The sequence below is a fragment of the Nomascus leucogenys genome, chromosome 17 (assembly GCF_006542625.1).
Source record: "Nomascus leucogenys isolate Asia chromosome 17, Asia_NLE_v1, whole genome shotgun sequence".
NCBI classification, from domain to species: domain Eukaryota; kingdom Metazoa; phylum Chordata; class Mammalia; order Primates; family Hylobatidae; genus Nomascus; species Nomascus leucogenys.
Genome location: NC_044397.1, coordinates 71,943,931 through 71,964,003, shown reverse-complemented (window position 1 = coordinate 71,964,003; position 20,073 = coordinate 71,943,931). Strand labels below are relative to the sequence as shown.

Here is a 20,073-nt window from a genome sequence, read left to right as displayed (position 1 = left end):
TCTAATCATTACCTCATTTACTTCAAACCATGGAAAAGGAGACCTAACAAATGATGTCTATTTAGAAGAATGAAGACTTCCTGGAAATGTTCTCTTTAACCTATGATGTAGGTTAAGAGGAGTGGACCAATGTCCTGTTTCTGACTGATTATGAGGCAACAAATGTGTCATTAAAATTTTTCAACTGCATTGGGCCTTCATCTTTTATCTATTGAGGCATAAGATTGTCCATGTATAAGGCTGGCTGCAAAATCCTTCACAAATTAAAGTATACTCTATGAATGCACACAACAGACCCTCTTTTCACTTCTATTGTTCATAGAAGCATAAGCAAGAAAAAAATAGGTAAGAGTCTCCTGATAGCAGAGAAGTCTTGATCTGTGATCTTGAGAAAAAGCTGTCTATATCATGGATGCCATCGTCTTCTGGGGAGAAACTTTCCTGTTTAGCTTTACTTTAAGGTTGCAAATGGGTGTACAGTTCCAAGGGTGGAGGGGCCCTTTTGAGTTGTGAGATTATTAACTCAAAATTTCAAGGTCCCAAAGTTTTGCTGCAATGTAGATGGCAAGGGCGGTCTTTCTCTGGTATTCTCAGAAGATTGAATCTTTGTGTTCTAGATTTTGAAGGGGTTGATTGTCCTCAGTCAGCAGACTGTGAAAAGCTTTCTTTACCTGGTAGAGATACACTTTGACAAATAGAGCTAATGTTATAACATCAGCCCTCTTGCATGGGAAAGCTTTTATACAACCAGAAAACATGCATTGAAAATGATAATTGAATGAAATCTTTCTATAAATGTTTAAATGGCTCATCAGCTAGCAGAAATGTACCTGAAATTTTGGTTGTCTTTCCAGGAATATGGGTTTGAAAAGCAAACATTGGTTGTAAACTCTTTTAGCAACATGCAACAGTCACCACACCAATTAATACTTTTTTTTTTTTTATTATACTTTAAGTTCTAGGGTACATGTACAATGTGCAGGTTTGTTACATAGGTATACATGTGCCATGTTGGTTTGCTGCCACCATTAACTCGTCATTTACATTAGGTATTTCTTCTAATGCTATCCCTTCCCCTGCACCCCACCGCACGACAGGCCCTGGTATGTGATGTTCCCCACCCTGTGTCCAAGTGTTCTCATTGTTCAATTCCTACCTATGAGTGAGAACATGCAGTGTTTGGTTTTCTGTCCTTGTGATCGTTTGCTCAGAATGATGGTTTCCAGCTTCATCCATGTCCCTGCAAAGGACATGAACTCATCCTTTCTTATGGCTGCATAGTATTCCATGGTGTATATGGGCCACATTTTCTTAATCCAGTCTATCATTGATGGACATTTGGGTTGGTTCCAAGTCTTTGCTATTGTGAATAGTGCCGCAAAAAACATACGTATACATGTGTCTTTATAGTAGCATGATTTATAATCCTTTGGGTGTATACCCAGTATTGGGATTGCTGGGTTAAATGGTATTTCTAGTTTCAGATCCTTGAGGAATTGCCACACTGTCTTCCATGGTGGTTGAACTAGTTTACACTTCCACCAACAGTGTGAAAGCGTTCTTATTTCTCCTCATCCTCTCCAGCATCTGTTGCTTCCTGACTTTAATGATCGCCATTCTAACTGATATGAGATGGTATCTCATTGTGGTTTTGATTTGCATTTCTCTGATGACCAGTGATGATGAGCATTTTTTCATGTGTCTGTTGGGTGCATAGATATCTTCTTTTGAGAAGTGTGTGTTCATATCCTTTGCCTACTTTTTGATGGGGTTGTTTTTTTCTTGTAAATTTGTTTAAGTTCTTTGTAGATTATGGATATTAGCCCTTTGTCAGATGGGTAGATTGCAAAAACTTTCTCCCATTCTGTAGGTTACCTGTTCACGCTGCTGGTAGTTTTTTTTTTTTAACTCATGAAGTCCTTGCCCATGCCTATGTCCTGAATGGTATTGCCTAGGTTTTCTTCTAGGGTTTTTATGGTTTTAGGTCTAACATTTAAGTCTTTAATCTATCTTGAATTAATTTTGTATAAGGTGTAAGGAAGGGATCCAGTTTCAGCTTTCTACATATGGCTAGCCAGTTTTCCCGGCACCACTTATTAAATAGGGTATCCTTTCCCCATTTCTTGTTTTTGTCAGGTTTGTCAAAGATCAGATGGTTGTAGACGTGTGGTGTTATTTCTGAGGGCTCTGTTCTGTTTCATTGGTCTATATCTCTGTTTTGGTACCAGTACCATGCTGTTTTGGTTGCTGTAGCCTTGTAGTATAGTTTGAAGTCAGGTAGCATGATGCCTCCAGCTTTGTTCTTTTTGCTTAGGATTGACTTGGCAATGTGGGCTCTTTTTTGGTTCCATATGAACTTTAAAGTGTTTTTTTCCAATTCTGTGAAGAAAGTCATTGGTAGCTTGATGGGGATGGCATTGAATCTATAAATTACCTTGGGCAGTATGGCCATTTTCACTATATTGATTCTTCCTATCCATGAGCATGGAATGTTCTTCCATTTGTTTGTGTCCTCTTTTATTTCATTGAGCAGTGGTTTGTAGTTCTCCTTGAAGAGGTCCTTCACATCCCTTGTAAGTTGGATTCCTAGGTATTTTATTCTCTTTGTAGCAGTTGTAAATGGGAGTTCACTCATGATTTGGCTCTCTGTTTGTCTGTTACTGATGTATAGGAGTGCTTGTGATTTTTGCACATTGATTTTGTATCCTGAGACTTTGCTGAATTTTCTTATCAGCTTAAGGAGATTTTGGGCTGAGATGATGGGGTTTTCTAGATATACAATCATGTCATCTGCACACAGGGACAATTTGATTTCCTTTTTTTCCTAATTGAATACCCTTTATTTCTTTCTCTTGCCTGATTGCCTTGGCCAGAACTTCCAACACTATGTTGAATAGGAGTGGTGAGAGAGGGCATCCCTGTCTTGTGCCTGTTTTCAAAGGGAATGCTTCCAGTTTTTGCCCATTCAGTATGATATTGGCTGTGGGTTTCTCATAAGTAGCTCTTATTATTTTGAGATACGTTCCATCAATACCTAGTTTATTGAGAGTTGTTAGCATGAAGGGTTGTTGAATTTTGTAGAGGCCTTTTCTGCATCTATTGAGATAATCATGTGGTTTTTGTCATTGGTTCTGTTTATATGATGGATTATGTTTATTGATTTGCATATGTTGAACCAGCCTTGCATCCCAGGGATGAAGCTGACTTGATCGTGGTGGATAAGCTTTTTGATGTGCTGCTGGATTTGGTATGCCAGTATTTTATTAAGGATTTTTGTGTCAGTGTTCCTCAGGGATATTGGTCTAAAAATTCTCTTTTTTTGCTGTGTCTCTGCCAGGCTTTGGTATCAGGATGATGCTGGCCTCATAAAATGATTTAGGGAGGATTCCCTCTCTTTCTATTGATTGGAATAGTTTCAGAAGGTATGGTACCAGCTCCTCTTTGTACCTCTGGTAGAATTCGGCTGTGAATCCGTCTGGTCTTGGACTTTTTTTGGTTGGTACGCTATTAATTATTGCCTCAATTTCAGAACCTGTTATTGGTCTATTCAGAGATTCAACTTCTTCCTGGTTTAGTCTTGGGCGGTGTATATGTCCAGGAATTTATCCATTTCTTCTAGATTTTCTAGTTTATTTGCATAGAGGTGTTTATAGTATTCTCTGATGGTAGTTTGTATTTCTGTGGGATCAGTGGTGATATCCCCTTTATCATTTTTTTTGCGTCTATTTGATTCTTCTCTCTTTTCTTCTCTATTAGTCTTGCTAGCAGTCTATCAATTTTGTTGATCTTTTCAAAAAACCAGCTCCTGGATTCATTGATTTTTTGAAGGGTTTTTTGTGTCTCTATTTCCTTCAGTTCTGCTCTGATCTTAGTTATTTCTTGCCTTCTGCTAGGTTTTGAATATGTTTGCTCTTGCTTCTGTAGTTCTTTTAATTGTGATGTTAGGGTGTCAATTTCAGATCTTTCCTGCTTTCTTTTGTGGGCATTTAGTGCAGAGATTTTGGTATGTTGTGTCTTTGTTCCCATTGGTTTCAAAGAACATCTTTATTTCTGCCTTCATTTCGTTATGTACCCAGTAGTCATTCAGGAGCAGGTTGTTCAGTTTCCATGTAGTCGTGCAGTTTTGAATGAGTTTCTTAATCCTGAGTTCTAATTTGATTGCACTGTGGTCTGAGAGAGAGTTTGTTATGATTTCTGTTCTTTTGCATTTGCTGAGGAGTGTTTTACTTCCAATTATGTGGTCAATTTTTGAATAAGTGCGATGTGGTGCTGAGAAGAGTGTATACTCTGTTGATTTGGGTGGAGAGTTCTGTAGATGTCCATTAGGTACGCTTGGTGCACAGCTGAGTTCGAGTCCCGGATATCTTTGTTAACTTTCTGTCTCATTGATCTGTCTAATGTTGACAGTGGGGTGTTAAAGTCTCCCATTATTATGGTGTGGGAGTCTAAGTCTCTTTGTAAGTCTCTAAAAACTTGTTTTATGAATCTGGGTGCTCCTGTATTGGGTGCATGTACATTTAGGATAGTTAGCTCTTCTTGTTGAATTGATCTCTTTACCATTATGTAATGGCCTTCTTTGTCTCTTTTGATCTTTGTTGGTTTAAAGTCTGTTTTATCAGAGACTAGGATTGCAACTCCTGCTTTTTTTTGCTTTCCATTTGCTTGGTAGATCTTCCTCTATCCTTTTATTTTGAGTCTACGTGTGTCTCTGCACATGAGATGGGTCTCCTGAATACAGTACACTGATGGGTCTGGACTCTTTATCCAATTTGCCAGTCTGTGTCTTTTAACTGGGGCATTTAGGCCATTTACATTTGAGGTTAATATTGTTATGTGTGAATTTGATCCTGTCATTATGATGTTAGCTGGTTATTTTGCCCGTTAGTTGATGCAGTTTCTTCCTAGCATCGATGGTCTTTACAATTTGGCATGTTTTTGCGGTGGCTGATACCGTTCTTTCCTTTCCATGTTTAGTGCTTGCTTCAGGAGCTCCTGTAAGGCAGGCCTGGTGGTGACGAAATCTCTCAGCATTTGCTTGTCTGTAAAGGATTTTATTTCTCCTTCACTTATGAAGCTTAGTTTGGCTGGATATGAGATTCTGGGTTGAAAATTCTTTTCTTTAAGAATGTTGAATATTGTCCACCACTCTCTTCTGGCTTGTAGAGTTTCTGCCGTGAGATCTGCTGTTAGTCTGATGGGCTTCCCTTTGTGGGTAACCTGACCTTTCTCTCTGGCCGCCGTTAACATTTTTTCCTTCATTTCAACCTTGGTGAATCTGACAATTATGTGTCTTGGGTTTGCTCTTCTCGAGGAGTATCTTTGTGGCATTCTCTGTATTTCCTGAATTTGAATGTTGGCCTGCCTTGCTAGGTTGGGGAAGTTCTCCTGGATAATATCCTGAGGAGTGTTTTGCAACTTGGTTCCATTCTCCCCGCCACTTTCAGGTACACCAGTCAGACGTAGATTTGGTGTTTTTACATAGTTCCATATTTCTTGGTGGCTTTGTTCGTTTCTTTTTACTCTTTTTTCTCTAAACTTCTCTTCTCGCTTTATTTCATTAATTTGATCTTCAGTCAATGATAGCCTTTCTTCCACTTGATTGAATCGGTTATTGAAGCTTGTGCGTGTGTCACATAGTTCTTGTGCCATGGTTTTCAGCTCCATCAGGTCGTTTAAGGTCTTCTTCTCTACACTGTTTATTCTAGTTAGCTATTCATCTAATCTTTTTTCAAGGTTTTTAGCTTTCTTGTTATGGGTTCGAACATTCTTCTTTAGCTTGCAGAAGTTTGTTATTACCGACCTTCTGAAGCCTATTTCTGTCAGCTCGTCAAACTCGTTCTCCGTCAAGCTTTGTTCCGTTGCCGGCAAGGAGCTGCAATCCTTTGGAGGAGAAGAGGCACTCTGGTTTTTAGAATTTTCAGCTTTTCTGCTCTTGTTTCTCCCCATCTTTGTGGTTTATCTGCCTTTGGTCTTTGATGTTGGTGACCTACAGATGGGGTTTGGGTGTGGATGTCCTTTTTGTTGATGTTGATGCTATTCCTTTTTGTTTGTTAGTTTTCCTTCTAACAGTCAGGTCCCTCAGCTGCAGGTCTGTTCGAGTGTGCTGGAGGTCCACTCCAGACCCTGTTTGTCTGAGTATCAGCAGCAGAGGCTGCAGAACAGCAAATATCGCAGAACAGCAAATACTGCTTCCTGATCCTTCCTCTGGAAGCTTCTTCCCAGAAGGGCACCCTCCTGTATGAGGTGTCAGTCAACCCCTACTGGGAGGTGTCTCCCAGTTAGGCTACTCAGGGGTCAGGGACCCACTTGAAGAGGCAGTCTGTCTGTTTTCAGAGCTAAAACACCATGCTGGGAGAACGACTGGTCTCTTCAGAGCTGTCAGATAGGGATGTTTAAGTCTGCAGAAGTTTCTGCTGCCTTTTGTTCAGCTGTGCCCTGCCCCCAGAGTTGGAGTCTACAGAGGCAGATGGCCTTGCTGAGCTGCGGTGGGCTCCGACAAGTTCGAGCTTCCCCCGGCCACTTTGTTTACCTACTCAAGCCTCAGCAATGACGGATGCCCCCCGCCCTGCCAGGCTGCTGCCTCACAGGTCGATCTCAGACTGCTGCACTAGTAGTGAGCAAGGCTCTGTGGGTGTGGGACTCACCTAGCCAGGTGTGGGATATAATCTCGTGGTGTGCCATTTGCTGAGACTGTTGGAAAAGGGCAGTATTTGGGTAAGAGTGTCCCATTTTTCCACGTACAGTCTGTCATGGCTTCCCTTGGCTAGGAAAGGGATATCCCCCAACCCCTTGCACCTCCTGGGTGAGGTGATGCCCCACCCTGCTTCACCTCACCCTCCGTGGGCTGCACCCACTGTCCAACCAGTCCTAATAAGATGAACCAGGTAGCTCAGTTGGAAATGCAAAAATCACCCATCTTCTGTGTCAATCACGCTGGGAGCTGCAGATCGGAGCTATTCCTATGTGACTGTCTTCCAATTAATACATTTTTAATTTGGATAATTTTATCTCTTCCATGATGAGTCATAGAATGCAGAGTGTTTAATAACAAAAGCTTTAAGGACTCAGGAAGCACAAGGTGGCTGTCCAGGTTCTCCATGAGTCCATGCTTAATGTTGGACTTAATGTCCTCTTAAATAACAATTGTTTCTCCAATTTAGGTTCACAGCACTGATAACTGAAAGTTATAGGTATTTTGACTTGGATCATGGAGTTTGTTCACATTGCATATATAAACAATTTCAGTACTGTCTAGTTTAGCATGAAAATCTGACAAAGTATTTTCTTAGTATTGAATATTTTTGTCCTGCTTGGGTTAGCAGTTTTATAAACTAGTCAGTCTGTTCATTAAAGTTCTGAGAATTCTTTTTTTTTTAAGATGGAGTCTAGCTCTGTTGCCCAGGCTGGAGTGCAGTGGCACGATCTCAGCTCATTGCAACCTCCGCCTCCCGGGTTCAAGCGACTCTCCTTCCTCAGCTTCCTGGGTAGCTGGGATTACAGGGGCCCGCCACCACATCCAGCTAATTTTTGTATTTTTAGTAGAGATGGGGTTCACTGTGTTGGCCAGGCTGTTCTTGAACTCCTGACCTTGTGATCCACCCTCCTCGGCCTCCCAAAGTGCTGGGAGTACAAGCGTGAGCCACCACAATCAGCCTTAAATTCTAAGAATTCTTACTCCACCCAAATTATATGATCCTAAAGTTACCAGAAACCTGTATTCACGAGTGCTTGTCGGGGTCCTTTCTATCCTTTCATGAACCTCCTTAAAGATACCATACTCTAGGATTTTGGGTGCTTGTAAAGTTTTCAGGAACTGCATTAAAATTAAGCAATTAACTGTGGAAATAACTTTAAATGATTATAAAGACATAATTGACAAGGAAATTTTGTCATTTATATGGCCTATAATAACATAACAACCATAAATATGACTGAGAGCATATGCCCAGACATACTAGAATTTTAGAAATCCCATACAATTTTGGTACACATATTAATAACATATTCATTAAAATATAAGTTGAAGATTAAAGATCATTTCGTGTTTGACAGTGCTTCCCATGTAATTTAACCTTTCAAATAATCCTGTTTATCTCTCTTTTGGCTGCTTCAGGTGCCCTCTGTAGCATCCCAAAGTTAGAGGTTGAAAGGGACTTAATTTTGACCTGAAATTTGATTTTGGGAAGCCCATCAAATTGGCAAAGGTTTTATAACACTTGACCAAGATAGGATCACAGATCACCATAAAATAATGGTCATTCATTTAGCCAAAGTGATAATTACAAGACTTTTTTTTTGAAAAAGAAAAAAGCTGTAGTCTTTGATAGAGGAGACTCAGTCTTTCAATTATAAGACATAAGACAGCATGATAGCTCCTGCCTCTTTTTCCTCCTCTTTTTTTCCTTTTTGCAGTTTATTCAATGCATAAATGAAAATATTTTACTGTGTCTTATTAATAAATGCTATGCACATTTTTGTTCAAAAGAGAAATCAAATTTTATTTTTGTATTAGTGTATTATAAATACTAAAGCTAATTTTAATAAAATCTCATAAATAAATTTATCTAATCTGGCTTCTTTTAACCACACGAGATTTCCATAAACCTTTCATTTTGCATTTTCCAGCTTTCTATATTCATCTTGTTTTTTTCTATTTTTTTACTCCTTCAGTGTGAAACCTATAAGAAACCTCAAACCAGATAATATTTTTAACACATATTTTTGTGCTTTTTTATCTTTCCTCATGAAAAGCATATCTTGCTTTTGTTTATACACTATGTATACAAAATTGTTCCATCTCTAGTAGCTTTAATTACATATATCAACTAAAATTTTAAACCTTAGTAACCTTAATTTCTGATTAAAACCCTAGAAAATAATTTTGAACTAATTTTATATCAGCATTTGTGATAAAAACTATTTTTTTAAGTTTTTAGAAAGATTTTTCTTCAAATTATTGTTTTTTTAACAGATCTAAATATATGTAGCTTTTCTGTATCATATAAAAATAACATCAATGTATACAGACAAACTCATGTTTAATAATTAATGTTTCAATATTTTAACTTATAAATGACTCAGACATTTTGATTATTATTTAATTTAACATAACATGACTTGAAGATTTTAAATTACTGAAAATAATTTTGAAAATATGACACAGGTACCCTCCTTAATGTCTTCCCTTAGTCATTCTGGGTGCCAAGTAGCCTCGTGGTACACAGGAGGCCTATGAAGGTCAAGGCCTCTCTGAGTCCTGACATACCAGGTGCAATGGTCAGGATAGAAGACAAGGCTGTGAAGACTATATCTGGAGGATTCAACCCCGCTCCAAATAGCCAGTAGGCAAGCAGGGAAAGCAGGGGAGAAGGGAGCATATTGGGCTTGGTTCTGGCTTGTAGCTGACAGTCTAGGCACTAAGAACATGCCTCTAGGCCGGGTGTGGTGGCTCACACCTGTAATCCCAGCATTTTGGGAGGCCGAGGCGGGCCGATCACGAAGTCAGGAGATTGAGACCATCCTGGCTAACACCGTAAAACCCCGTCTCTACTAAAAAATACAAAAAATTAGCCGGGTGTGGTGGCAGGCACCTGTAGTCCCAGCTACTCAGGAGGCTGAGGCAGGAGAATGGCGTTAACCCAGGAGGCGAAGCTTGCAGTGAGCCAAGATCGTGCCACTGCACTCCAGCCTGGGTGACAGAGTGAGACTCTGTCTCAAAAAAATAAAAAAAAAAAATGAAAAGAACATGACTCTACATCTCGTCATGTCCACCTATGCAGACCCCCAAATCCAGAGGCTCTAAACCAAAAACAGCTCACAGTCAATCAAGCAAATATCTTGTTTTTTTTTTTTTTTTTTCCACCAGTTGTCAAATGATCCTTTATTTAAATATTTTCCTTTGTGCTTAACTGGCTGGGCATTCCACAGCACCACTGTTGATGTCATATATGATGTCATGAGGGTGGCGGCCATCAACATTACAGCCCACAGACTGGGCAGTCCCCAAGATCTCTTTAATGGTTCCAGAGAGTTCTCTGGCTAAGGATCGGTGTCGCATCTGTCGAGCAATGTTGACGATCTCATCAAAAGTGATATTCCCACTGTGTTTAATGTTTTTCTGTTTCTTTCTGTCTCTTGGTGGTTCCTTGAGGGCTTTGATGATCAGGGCAGAGGCAGAAGGCACCACCTCAATCTGGGCCTGTCTGTTCTGAATGGTCAGTTTCACTGTAATCCTCAGGCCCTTCCAGTCACCCGTTGCCTTGGCAATGTCATCACCAACCTTTTTTGGAGACAGACCCAGGGGGCCGATCTTGGGGGCCAGGGCAGAAGTGGCACTGATTTCACCTCCGGTGCACCTCAGGTATACGACTTTAATCTCGTTGGGGTCGAACTTCGGGAGCATGGTGGAGGCGGCTGGTGTTGGATGAACCCGGATTCGGGACGACCGAAGAAAGTTGCACCTTGGCCTCCTCCGAGCCGAAAGCTGAGAGCAAATATCTTGTTATATTTAACTGATAATTTTGAAGCTATTCCTATTTTAGCAATAATTTTAGAATTTACTTTATTTACCAAATATTATCACAGACACATAACACACATGGACATGAAAGATTTTCATTTGCTAGCTTTTAAATAGTTTTTCTTTTCCCTATTTGGTCTATTAATCTTCCAGTTACTTGTTTCGTTGCCCTAAGCAATTGTTAACCAGGCAACAAATTTGCATTTCTAAAATAACAACTCTTAGGTACAACAACAAAAAATTATATTCCATATGTACATAGCTAAGATTTTAGGCCTAAATATTGTATCATCATTTGCCTCAAACCAAGGAAAAAATGTTGCTCCCGTAAAAGTTCAGTTAAGATGGCCAGAAAGGCACCTTAATCAAAGGTATGACTTATGCCAATTTAAAACAATGTGAAGCATTTCTAATATACACAGGCAGACATCCTTAAAAATGGTGATTTCCTTAATAGATGTAAATTTCTTTTACAGAAGGGTTTCAAGATAGCCAATGAAATTCCAGAAAGGCATATTTTAGTTCAATAGGTGTTCTTAATTTAGCTACTGTTTCTTAACTAAAATTACTGAGTTCAGAGTGGAGCCCGTTAAGGAATAGGGTGAAGAAAGCATCCTCTATGCCTGGACTAAGCATGGTTGCATCTGAAAAAGAAGCAAGCCTATTTTGCCTGAGGGCCTGCCTTTTATAAACACTTTATCTACCATAGCTTTCTTTTCACCTTTGGGTCAGGACAGTAACTAAGCCAAAAGATTAGCACATTTAATTTTTCTTATCAATTAGTTGCTTAAGCTTTTTATTTGCCTTTTATAAAGAGTCTTTTAATAAAAATATTGAAAAATTTGGCCGGGTGCGGTGGCTCACGTCTGTAATCCCAGCATTTTGGGAGGCTGAGGCGAGTGGATCACGAGGTCAGGAGATCGAGACCATCTGGCTAACACTGTGAAACCCCATCTCTACTAAGAAATACAAAAAATTTAGCTGGGCGTGGTGGCAGGTCCCAGCTACTCGGGAGGATGAGGCAGGAGAATGTCGTGAACCTGGGAGGCCAGAGCCTGCAACGAGCTGAGATCGTGCCACTGCACTCCAGCCTTGGCGACAGAGCGAGACTCCATCTTAAAAAAAAAAAAAAATTGAAAAATTTTAGAAGCTTCCACAGGTCAATAGGGATCCCTAGATGAGACTATTTGGGGAGCCTTCATTTTCAAATGTACATCTTTGGTGCAGTGTTGTTCATTTGGAACATTCCACATTTGTAACTTATCTTTAGTAATATTTTGCCATTTCTGTTAGACTTTGCTGCTTCTGGGGCCTAATACTTAAGCATGTATAAGCTGGAAGGTACTCAGTTTTTCAGAAACTAAGGTTCCCATTTTTACCTCAAATATTGGCTTTGGCTCTCAGACCTTCTTGGTCAACCTAGCCAATGATTTTTCTCTACCTAAGTGTGCAAGAAAAATGAAACAAAAGGGGTAGAACACAGAAATTTCTGCTAATTTCCAAGAGCTAAACTTTATACCCCCTGCAATATTTCCATTTACTACCAGTTTCTTTCTGACCTAGTCAGATATAAGAAGCCCCCAGCTGGATACAAGACAGTTAATTATCAGATCCAGTCTGATCCTAGACCCAGTCCAGTTTCTTTCATGACTTCCAAACCCCGTTTGGATCAGAAATTTGCTCAAAGAAACTTGGAGAGCTCAAAACACAAAAATGCGGAGCTTCTGAATCTGAGAGAGAACTTACTATGATCCCCAGTTGCTGTGAGAGAGCAATGGACACAATAGGCCTAGTGGGCACCTTGCTTGGTCTCTCAGCTTTCCTGGGGGTTGTTAGAAGCTCTACTTTGGATCCCACTTCTGACACCATCTGTTAAAAGAAAAACCTTAGCCAAATTAAATTTAACAGCATTTAATTGAACAAAGAACAATTTGTGAGTTGGGCAGCCTCTTGAGCCAGAGTAGGCTCAGAGAGACTCCAGTGCAGCCATGTAGTAGAAGATTTATAGACAGAAAAATGAAAGAAATGTACAGGAAATGGAATGAGGTACAGAAACAGCTGGATTGGTTACAACTCAGCGTTCACCCCATTTGAACATGGTTTGATCAGTTGGCCGCCTTTGGCCAAAACTTGATGATTGGCACAAGGGAAGGTTACAGTCTGTTTACACTTCCATTTATGTTATAGTTCACTATGTACTGAAAAACCTTTAGGCTGAACTTAAAATATGTAAGGAGGCAGCTTTAGGCTAAACTTGATTTAACAGTTCAGAATGAAATTTGAAATTTCTGTAGGGATAAACCAGGTGACTCCTGGAGCTGCTTTTTCTGGTTTCTTGGAGGCTAGAACTCTCTTCAGGTTAATACCGTATGTGTTTCCCTCGCGCGTGTGGCTGGTTTGGTTGTGATTCCTCCTCAGCTTCCTGGCACCTCACTGATTTTACTACCATTTAGAATCCAGAAAGCCTTCATCCTCCATCAAGGTCAGCAGGCAAATTTAAGCCTTTATCTTTGTTTCTTATTCTATTGGTATATAAAATCTATTTTTGGCCAGGTGCGGTGGCTCATGCCTGTAATCCCAGCACTTTGGGAGGCTAAGGCGAGTGGATCACCTGAGGTCAGGAGTTTGAGACAAGCCTGGCCAACATGGTGAAACCCTGTCTCTACTAAAAATACAAAAATTAGCCAGGTGTGGTGGCAGGCGCCTGTAATCCCAGCTACTCAGGAGGCTGAGGCAGGAGAATTGCTTGAATCCAGGAGTCAGAGCAGTGAGTGGAAATTGCACCACTGAACTCCATCCTAGGCAACAGAGACTCTGTCTTTAAAAAAACAAACAAACAAAAAAACCACTGTTAAGTAACCATTTGTGGAGGCCATGGAACTGAGTAGAAATGATTCTCCTTCAAGAAATCCTCCCCTGATAGTTTTTCCTCTTTTAACTATTAAAAGACAAACTTAAGACAATTTAAATTTAACGGACTTTAATTGAGCAAGGAATACCTCAGGTGTTGGGCAGCCCTCACAACCAGAGGAGGTTCAGAGCGCTCTGCTTTTCAACATGAGCAGGCAACATTTATGGACAGACAATGCAAGTGAGGTACAGAAACAGCTTCATTCTTGACAGCTTAGCATTTACCTTACTTGAACATGGTCTGATCAGTTGGCTGCCTATGATTGGCTGAATGTCAGCTACCATGATTGGCCAGGCTGAGAAAGGCAAAAGAGAGGGAAAAAAAAATCTTTACTCATCTTAGGTTCTCCAGCTGGGGCTCTATAAATTAGACTGGCCAAAGACTAATTAACAATAGGAAAAACAAGCAGAAATTTATTAACATATGCATTGCTCATGTACACATAGGAATATTCCATAAGGAGTGACTCAAAAGGGTAGTTGGACCTTGGGCTAACATAGCATTTTAGATGAAATAAAAGAAAATGGGTTTTGGGCTTCTGTACACAGAAGGCAAGTTATGGGAAGGTGACCAGAAAAAGTGTGGTAAACAAGGGTTGCTTAGTAAAGTTTGTTATGGTGATTTAAGTTGAGGCCTTCTCCACTGAAAAGAGCTAAGGGTACTCCTCTTCCTGGTACAAGGGAGGGAGACATTTTTTTATAAATGGAGATTTCTTTTTTTAAATGATGTCTTGTTTTTAGAGCTTTTCTGGCTAATTCCCTATGTCCTTTAGCTCAAAATAATCCATATGCCAAAGAGTCCTGTTTGAGGTGGCATATTCTGGTACCCTGCAGTGGAAAAGACATATTCTTGAAGCTGTTTTTGTTGGGGAAATTGTCGTTGACAGGATCCATGGACAGTAAAATCTTTACTGGGTGCGAGGACCACATTCTCTGAAAGTTGTTACATGGTGGACAACTGGGCAGCAGGATACAATACATGATGCCTGGTTCTAAAGATTTGGTTTAGGTTCTAAAAGTCTGGTTTGAATACTCACTTTTCTACCTTGAATACTGTATGATTTTGGGGAAATTTCTGTAAATTTTTTTTGAACTTAAGGTGCTTCAATTCTAAAATGGAAATAAAAATATATTCTTAACGATCTCAGTGTATGTTGGTAAATTCTTCTGGACAAACAAACCCAAAACAAATAAATGCTCCTATATAAATTTATAAATAAATAAGTACACATACATGTATTTTTAGATATTTTTAGTGATTGAGTACTACCCAGTTTGAGGACTATTGCATTTGCTTTATGATAATTTAAAGTTTTCCTTAACTTTTACATTTTGGATTAATGAATGATGCTTCTTTATGGAAAAAATTGCTTTCTGAATCCTTTTTCTTTCCAACACATATTTTAATCCTAATGTTCTTGCTCTATATGTATAAAATACAGATAAATACTCTTTTCTCATTTGGAAAGAACTAGAAAGTGAAGCACATGTAGTCTATTAAATGCAGAGTATTTTTCTGTGTTTGGAAGGAGATTCTTCTTGGCAGACTTCAAATAAAAAACATTTTCCTATTGTTGAGGGAAGCTTAGAAAATTTCTCAATTAAATTAGAATATAATTAGGGGCTTGAATATTTTGAGAGTTGGGGCAGGAACATTAATTGCTTGAAAGTGTTGGGGTTTTTTTTTCTTAGACACTTTGAGTCATTTCTTTGCTCTGTTAGTGTTTATAAATGCAGAGAACTTATTTATTTCAGATCTGAAATTAGAGGGTTTTGTTGTTATTTAAATAATTACACTTTACTCAGATATATTCTGTCCAATAAAAATAGAATATAAAGTGTCCCCAGGGTAGTATTTTGTCTAATGGTGTAATTTAGCTGAGATGTAAATTGTTTTAACTGTACTGGCTTTGTGTATCATCAGTATGCTAATTTTTCACAATACATAATATTTTAGTGCTTTGCCATTATAATTTCCCTAAAATTACTTAGAATTGGAGTAGTGGATGAGAACAAATTAATGTTTTTTAGTGTACACAAATACAAAGTAATCCTTTTTTTTTTCCTTAGGAACCTTGGGTAATGTGGAACATGGGAATCAATATCAGATAAAATTGATGTATGAACATAATCTTCAGAGAACAGCCTGCAATATGACCTATGGATCATTTGGTGGTGTAAAAGGTAATTTGCTTTTAATCATGAGTATGCTATTTCAAGTGACAGATTTAGAATATTTGGTCATATAAAACAGAGGATTAAGTGGTTTGACTCTCAGAAAGAGTTAAAATAGACATTTTATTGAAACCTTTGTATCCAAATGCCCAAGCAAGTCTATGGCCATACCACCCTGAACGTGCCTGATATTGTCCGATCTTGGAAGCTAATCAGGGTCGGGCCTGGTTAGTACTTGGTTAGGAGACCAAATACCCAATCAAAATAATAAAAAAAAACAAACTTTAAACATTGGATGTCTTTGATTTTTATATAACCAGCACATTTTTATATGGTCTATAGAAACATTTCTAAAACTGCCTTTTCTGCAGATTTTGTCTTTTATATATAAGCTGACTGAAACTGAGCTTTTTTTGTGTGTGATGGAACTGTGGTACCTGACTGTCTCTCTCAGTGGAAAAAATGGTTGACCTCATTGACAGGAAGTCACTGCTCTACCTGCTACAGGCAGGATAAAGCTGCAAACACCTCTCTCCACTCTACCCATATCTGGGGCTGCTGCACAGGGTCATGTGGGTCGTTTCTGCACAGGGCAGCTGGAAGAGCGGGGAATGTGGGGCTGAAATACAGACTTGATCCTGCTCGTCGAGCCATGCTTTCTGGCTTGGAGTAAATCTACCCAGAAGAAGGGGTGCTTTTTCTATGTTTCACAAAGGCATCACCTTTATCTAGTACTGGCTCAGTGAGACTGGGTTCCTCCCACCTTGGCAGAGGGGTGTCTTTTTCTAATTAGCACAAAGGCCACCTTCATTGTGTCCACTCAGTCCCAGAGCTTCCAGATTCACCAAGGCTTGGTGCTTGCTTGTGTACACTCTTGCTGTTGGCATGGGAAGGCTCTTATTTCCAAACCAACTTCTCTCTGTGCACTGTGACAGGGTGGTAGAGGAGCTGGTGTTGCTGGATTGAGGATAGGAAGCCAGGTGGTGACACTTACCTGTGTGATTGTGTGACTCTGTGTGCGTATGTATCTATGTTCCTGTGCCACCTGCAGAGCATGTAACTAGGGATTTTATAATATCTTAGCCCTTCCTGGACTCATGTTTTATGAGTTTATTGTTTAGCTGTTGCATTGTATTCTTCCTTAGCAACATAAGAAAATGATTTCATTTTGGAAGTATTATTCATTTGTGTGAACTCAGTTTTTTTGTATTAATACATACAGATAAAGACAAGGAATAGCTGAATTTGGGTATGCCAAGCAGCATCAGGGATATTTTTGGTGGTGATGTGCAAATAAATATTTTGCGTAACTGAAGTGATGTGAAACAAAACACTTGGTTAGGTTGGAGGACTGCTTGAGTAACAGGAATGTTTGGATTACTTGAATGGTAAGGAGGTATCTAGAGTTAGATGGAGAGAAATTTAGATGAGGGGAGAGTCTGTCAGTGAAGTGCTTCCTCAGCTTTTAGAACTGATTTTTACTGTCCTTTGAAAAAATATCTGACCTGATTAGGGAACCTAGGCCTCCCTTGTTTAATTAGCTATTTTCAATTCACTTTTCCCTACCGAATCTCCAAAAAGCAAATTGCTGAATTCTATACATCATAAAAAAATTATGACATGAGAAAAAAATGCTTTGGCCAAATAAAAGTGTTTTTTGATAGCATAACAATGGTTCTTTAGATCACATCAAATGTTATATAGCAGGGATCCCCGACCGCCAAGCTACAAACGCGTAGTGGTCCATGACCTGTTAGGAACCAGGTTTCACAGCAGGAGGTGAGTGGCAGGCAAACGAGCAAAGCTTCATCTGTATTTACAGCCACTCTCCATCGCTTGCATTAGCCTGAGCTCCGCCTCCTGTCAGATCCGGCTGCATGAGATTCTCATAGGAACGCAAACTCTATTGTGAACTGTGCATGTCAGGAATCTAGGTTGTGTGCTCTTATGCAAATCTAATGCCTGATCATCTGTCATTGCCTCCCATCATGCCAAGATGGGACCATCTAGTTGCAGGAAAACAAGCTCAGGGCTTCTACTGATCCTACACTGTGTTGAGTTGTGTAATTATTTCATTATGTATTACAATGTAATAATAATAGAAATAAAGTGCACAATAAATGTAATGTGCTGAGTTATCCCAAAATCTTCCCCCTTCCTGGTCTGTGGAAAAATTGTCTTCCACAAAACTGGTCCTTGATGCCAAAAAGGTTGGGGACCACTATTATATAGATTGCAGTATACTTTTTATTTTATTATCAGATCAAGTTAACCCTGTTGGATACAGTGAGTTCTAAATTTCTCTTCAAAGAATCAGTATGTCAGTATGTTCAGTTGTTTGTCCTCCATTTTAAAGTTTAACTTCCTTGTAGTTTCAGTAAATAGCCTTTTCCACCAGTTTTAATCAGTAGTTCACATCTGTTCCCCTGGTCACCTGCTCTGTCCTGACTTATCCTGGTTGCCTGCTTTGACCTCAGTCAGCCCTGGTCACTTGCTCTGACCTAAGTCACCTTTAGTTACCTGTTCCATAACCGTCTTTCCTGCCAAATTGCTTACCCCGCCACTCTGGCTCATACCCTGTTCTCTTTAAAATAGCCAATCAGAATTAGCTTAGACTGTGTGGTCCAACCCTAGCCAATAGGGGAACAACACAGCAGTAGGGGCTAACTGTGTCAGGAATAAGAATCCCTTCCCCTCCTTTGTTCAGGTGTACTCTCACCATTGCTCCATCTGCGAGTTGCACCCTTCTATAGATGTAAAATTGCCTTGCTGAGAAATTTTTTTTTTTTTTTTTTTGAGATGGAGTCTCGCTTTGTCATCAGGCTGGAGTGCAGTGGTGTGATCTCGGCTCACTGCAACCTCCGACTCCCTGGTTCAAGCAATTCTTCTACCTCAACCTCCCAAGTAGCTGGGATTACAGGCACATGCCACCATGCCCAGCTAATTTTTGTATTTTTAGTAGAGATGGGGTTTTCACCATGTTGGCCAGGATGGTCTCAATCTCCTGACCTTGTGATTTGCCTGCCTCAGCCTCCCAAAGTGCTAGGATTACAGGCATGAGCCACTGCACCTGGCCGAAAAAATTCTTTGAGCGCTAGTTCTTCTTTTTGGCACCGAGGGAGAAGCATTTGTTTGTAACAATCTGGTGGCCCGTATGGGAGCCTATTCTCCCCTGGAGAACAGGTCTCCAGTTGCCTCTTGTGGGGAGACATGTCCCACTGCCTTGTTTTGGTGGCCTCAGGGTGAGGGACTGGGGATCCACCTGGTGTGACAAATAAACCCGAGCTGGCAACCTGGGAAAAAGGATCCTCACATACCATGGTGACCAGGTAACTCTGTGCACAGAGCGAGGTAAGAAACGTCATAAAGGCGACAAAGTATTTCCTTGGTGGTCGGGATATTCAGGGGGCTGAATGTGCATGTGAATGATCACAAGCACTCCTACTTGCCGTGCTGCTTGTGTGAATGGTACAAAGTACTACAGCTGTGCGGAGTGAGTGGGTCCTATCTGCGATTCCGTGGTCACCTCATATGGCTTAGGGCGGATCCTGCCATGGGATTTGTACTAGCATGCTGATGCCAAGAGGGACTTAGATCTCCTCCAGGGGAGCTGCCAGAGTGGACGAAGTGCAAGAAGGGTGCAAAGAGCCTCCTGCAGGTGGAACTAAAGGATAGGCGGGACATTTCTAATATGAGAAATTGAACCTAACAGCCCTAGCAAACCTCTAGAGAATAATAGGTGAGACATTTCTATGTACTTCTTCATACCTGGAAATCCCAAAGTGCTGGGATTACAGGCTTGAGGCACCATGCCCAGCCAAATCTTTTATTATTTTTAATGTAACTTGAAAATCCTGTTCGAGACAGAAAGCCAGTTTTCACCTTTGCATTAGTACACTATTGATGTCAACCAATTCTTAATAAAACCTTATAGACAAATCTATCCAATTTTAGTTTGATCATAAGATAAGATTCTTATAAACCTTGCATATAACCCTTTACACCTTTTTTTTGTTGTTGTTGTTAAAAAGCAGATCAGTGCTCTAAGAAAAACCTGTTGTGCTTTTATTCCAATGTTCAATTTATGGAAAAACGGAATAATACACCTTTAACTTTAGCCGATATGTTCACACACAGAATTTTCTTTTACAAGATTAATTTTTCACCAACCTTCCACAACTTGTTCAAACCTTCGGCTTTTTCCCATTTAACTTAAAACAATCCTTGGCCAGGCGTGGTGGCTCACGCCTGTAATCCCAGCACTTTGGGAGGCCGAGGCAGGCGGATCACGAGGTCAGGAGATCGAGACCATCCTGGCTAACACGGTGAAACTCCATCTCTACTAAAAATACAAAAACAAAATTAGCTGGGCATGGTGGCGGGCGCCTGTAATCCCAGCTATCCGGGAGGCTGAGGTGAGAGAATGGCGTGAACCTGGGAGGCGGAGCTTGCAGTGAGCTGAGATCACA

The 20,073-nt window shown here is 40.1% G+C and overlaps 1 protein-coding gene and 1 pseudogene across 3 annotated transcripts in view; one reads left to right on the top strand and one right to left on the bottom strand.

The window, feature by feature from the left end:
• The window catches only part of BBS9 (Bardet-Biedl syndrome 9), a 478,120-nt gene that overhangs the window by 34,331 nt on the left and 423,716 nt on the right, over positions 1-20,073 (top strand). For both annotated transcript variants that reach the window (XM_003279188.3, XM_003279191.3), the window contains exon 5: positions 15,500-15,613. In XM_003279188.3, the coding sequence (XP_003279236.1) occupies positions 15,500-15,613 (114 nt within the window). The remainder of the gene's footprint in view (positions 1-15,499; positions 15,614-20,073) is intronic.
• On the bottom strand, positions 9,841-10,417 carry LOC100604183 (annotated as a pseudogene). The gene has a single exon (XR_001113496.2). The product of XR_001113496.2 is annotated as a 60S ribosomal protein L12 pseudogene (transcript).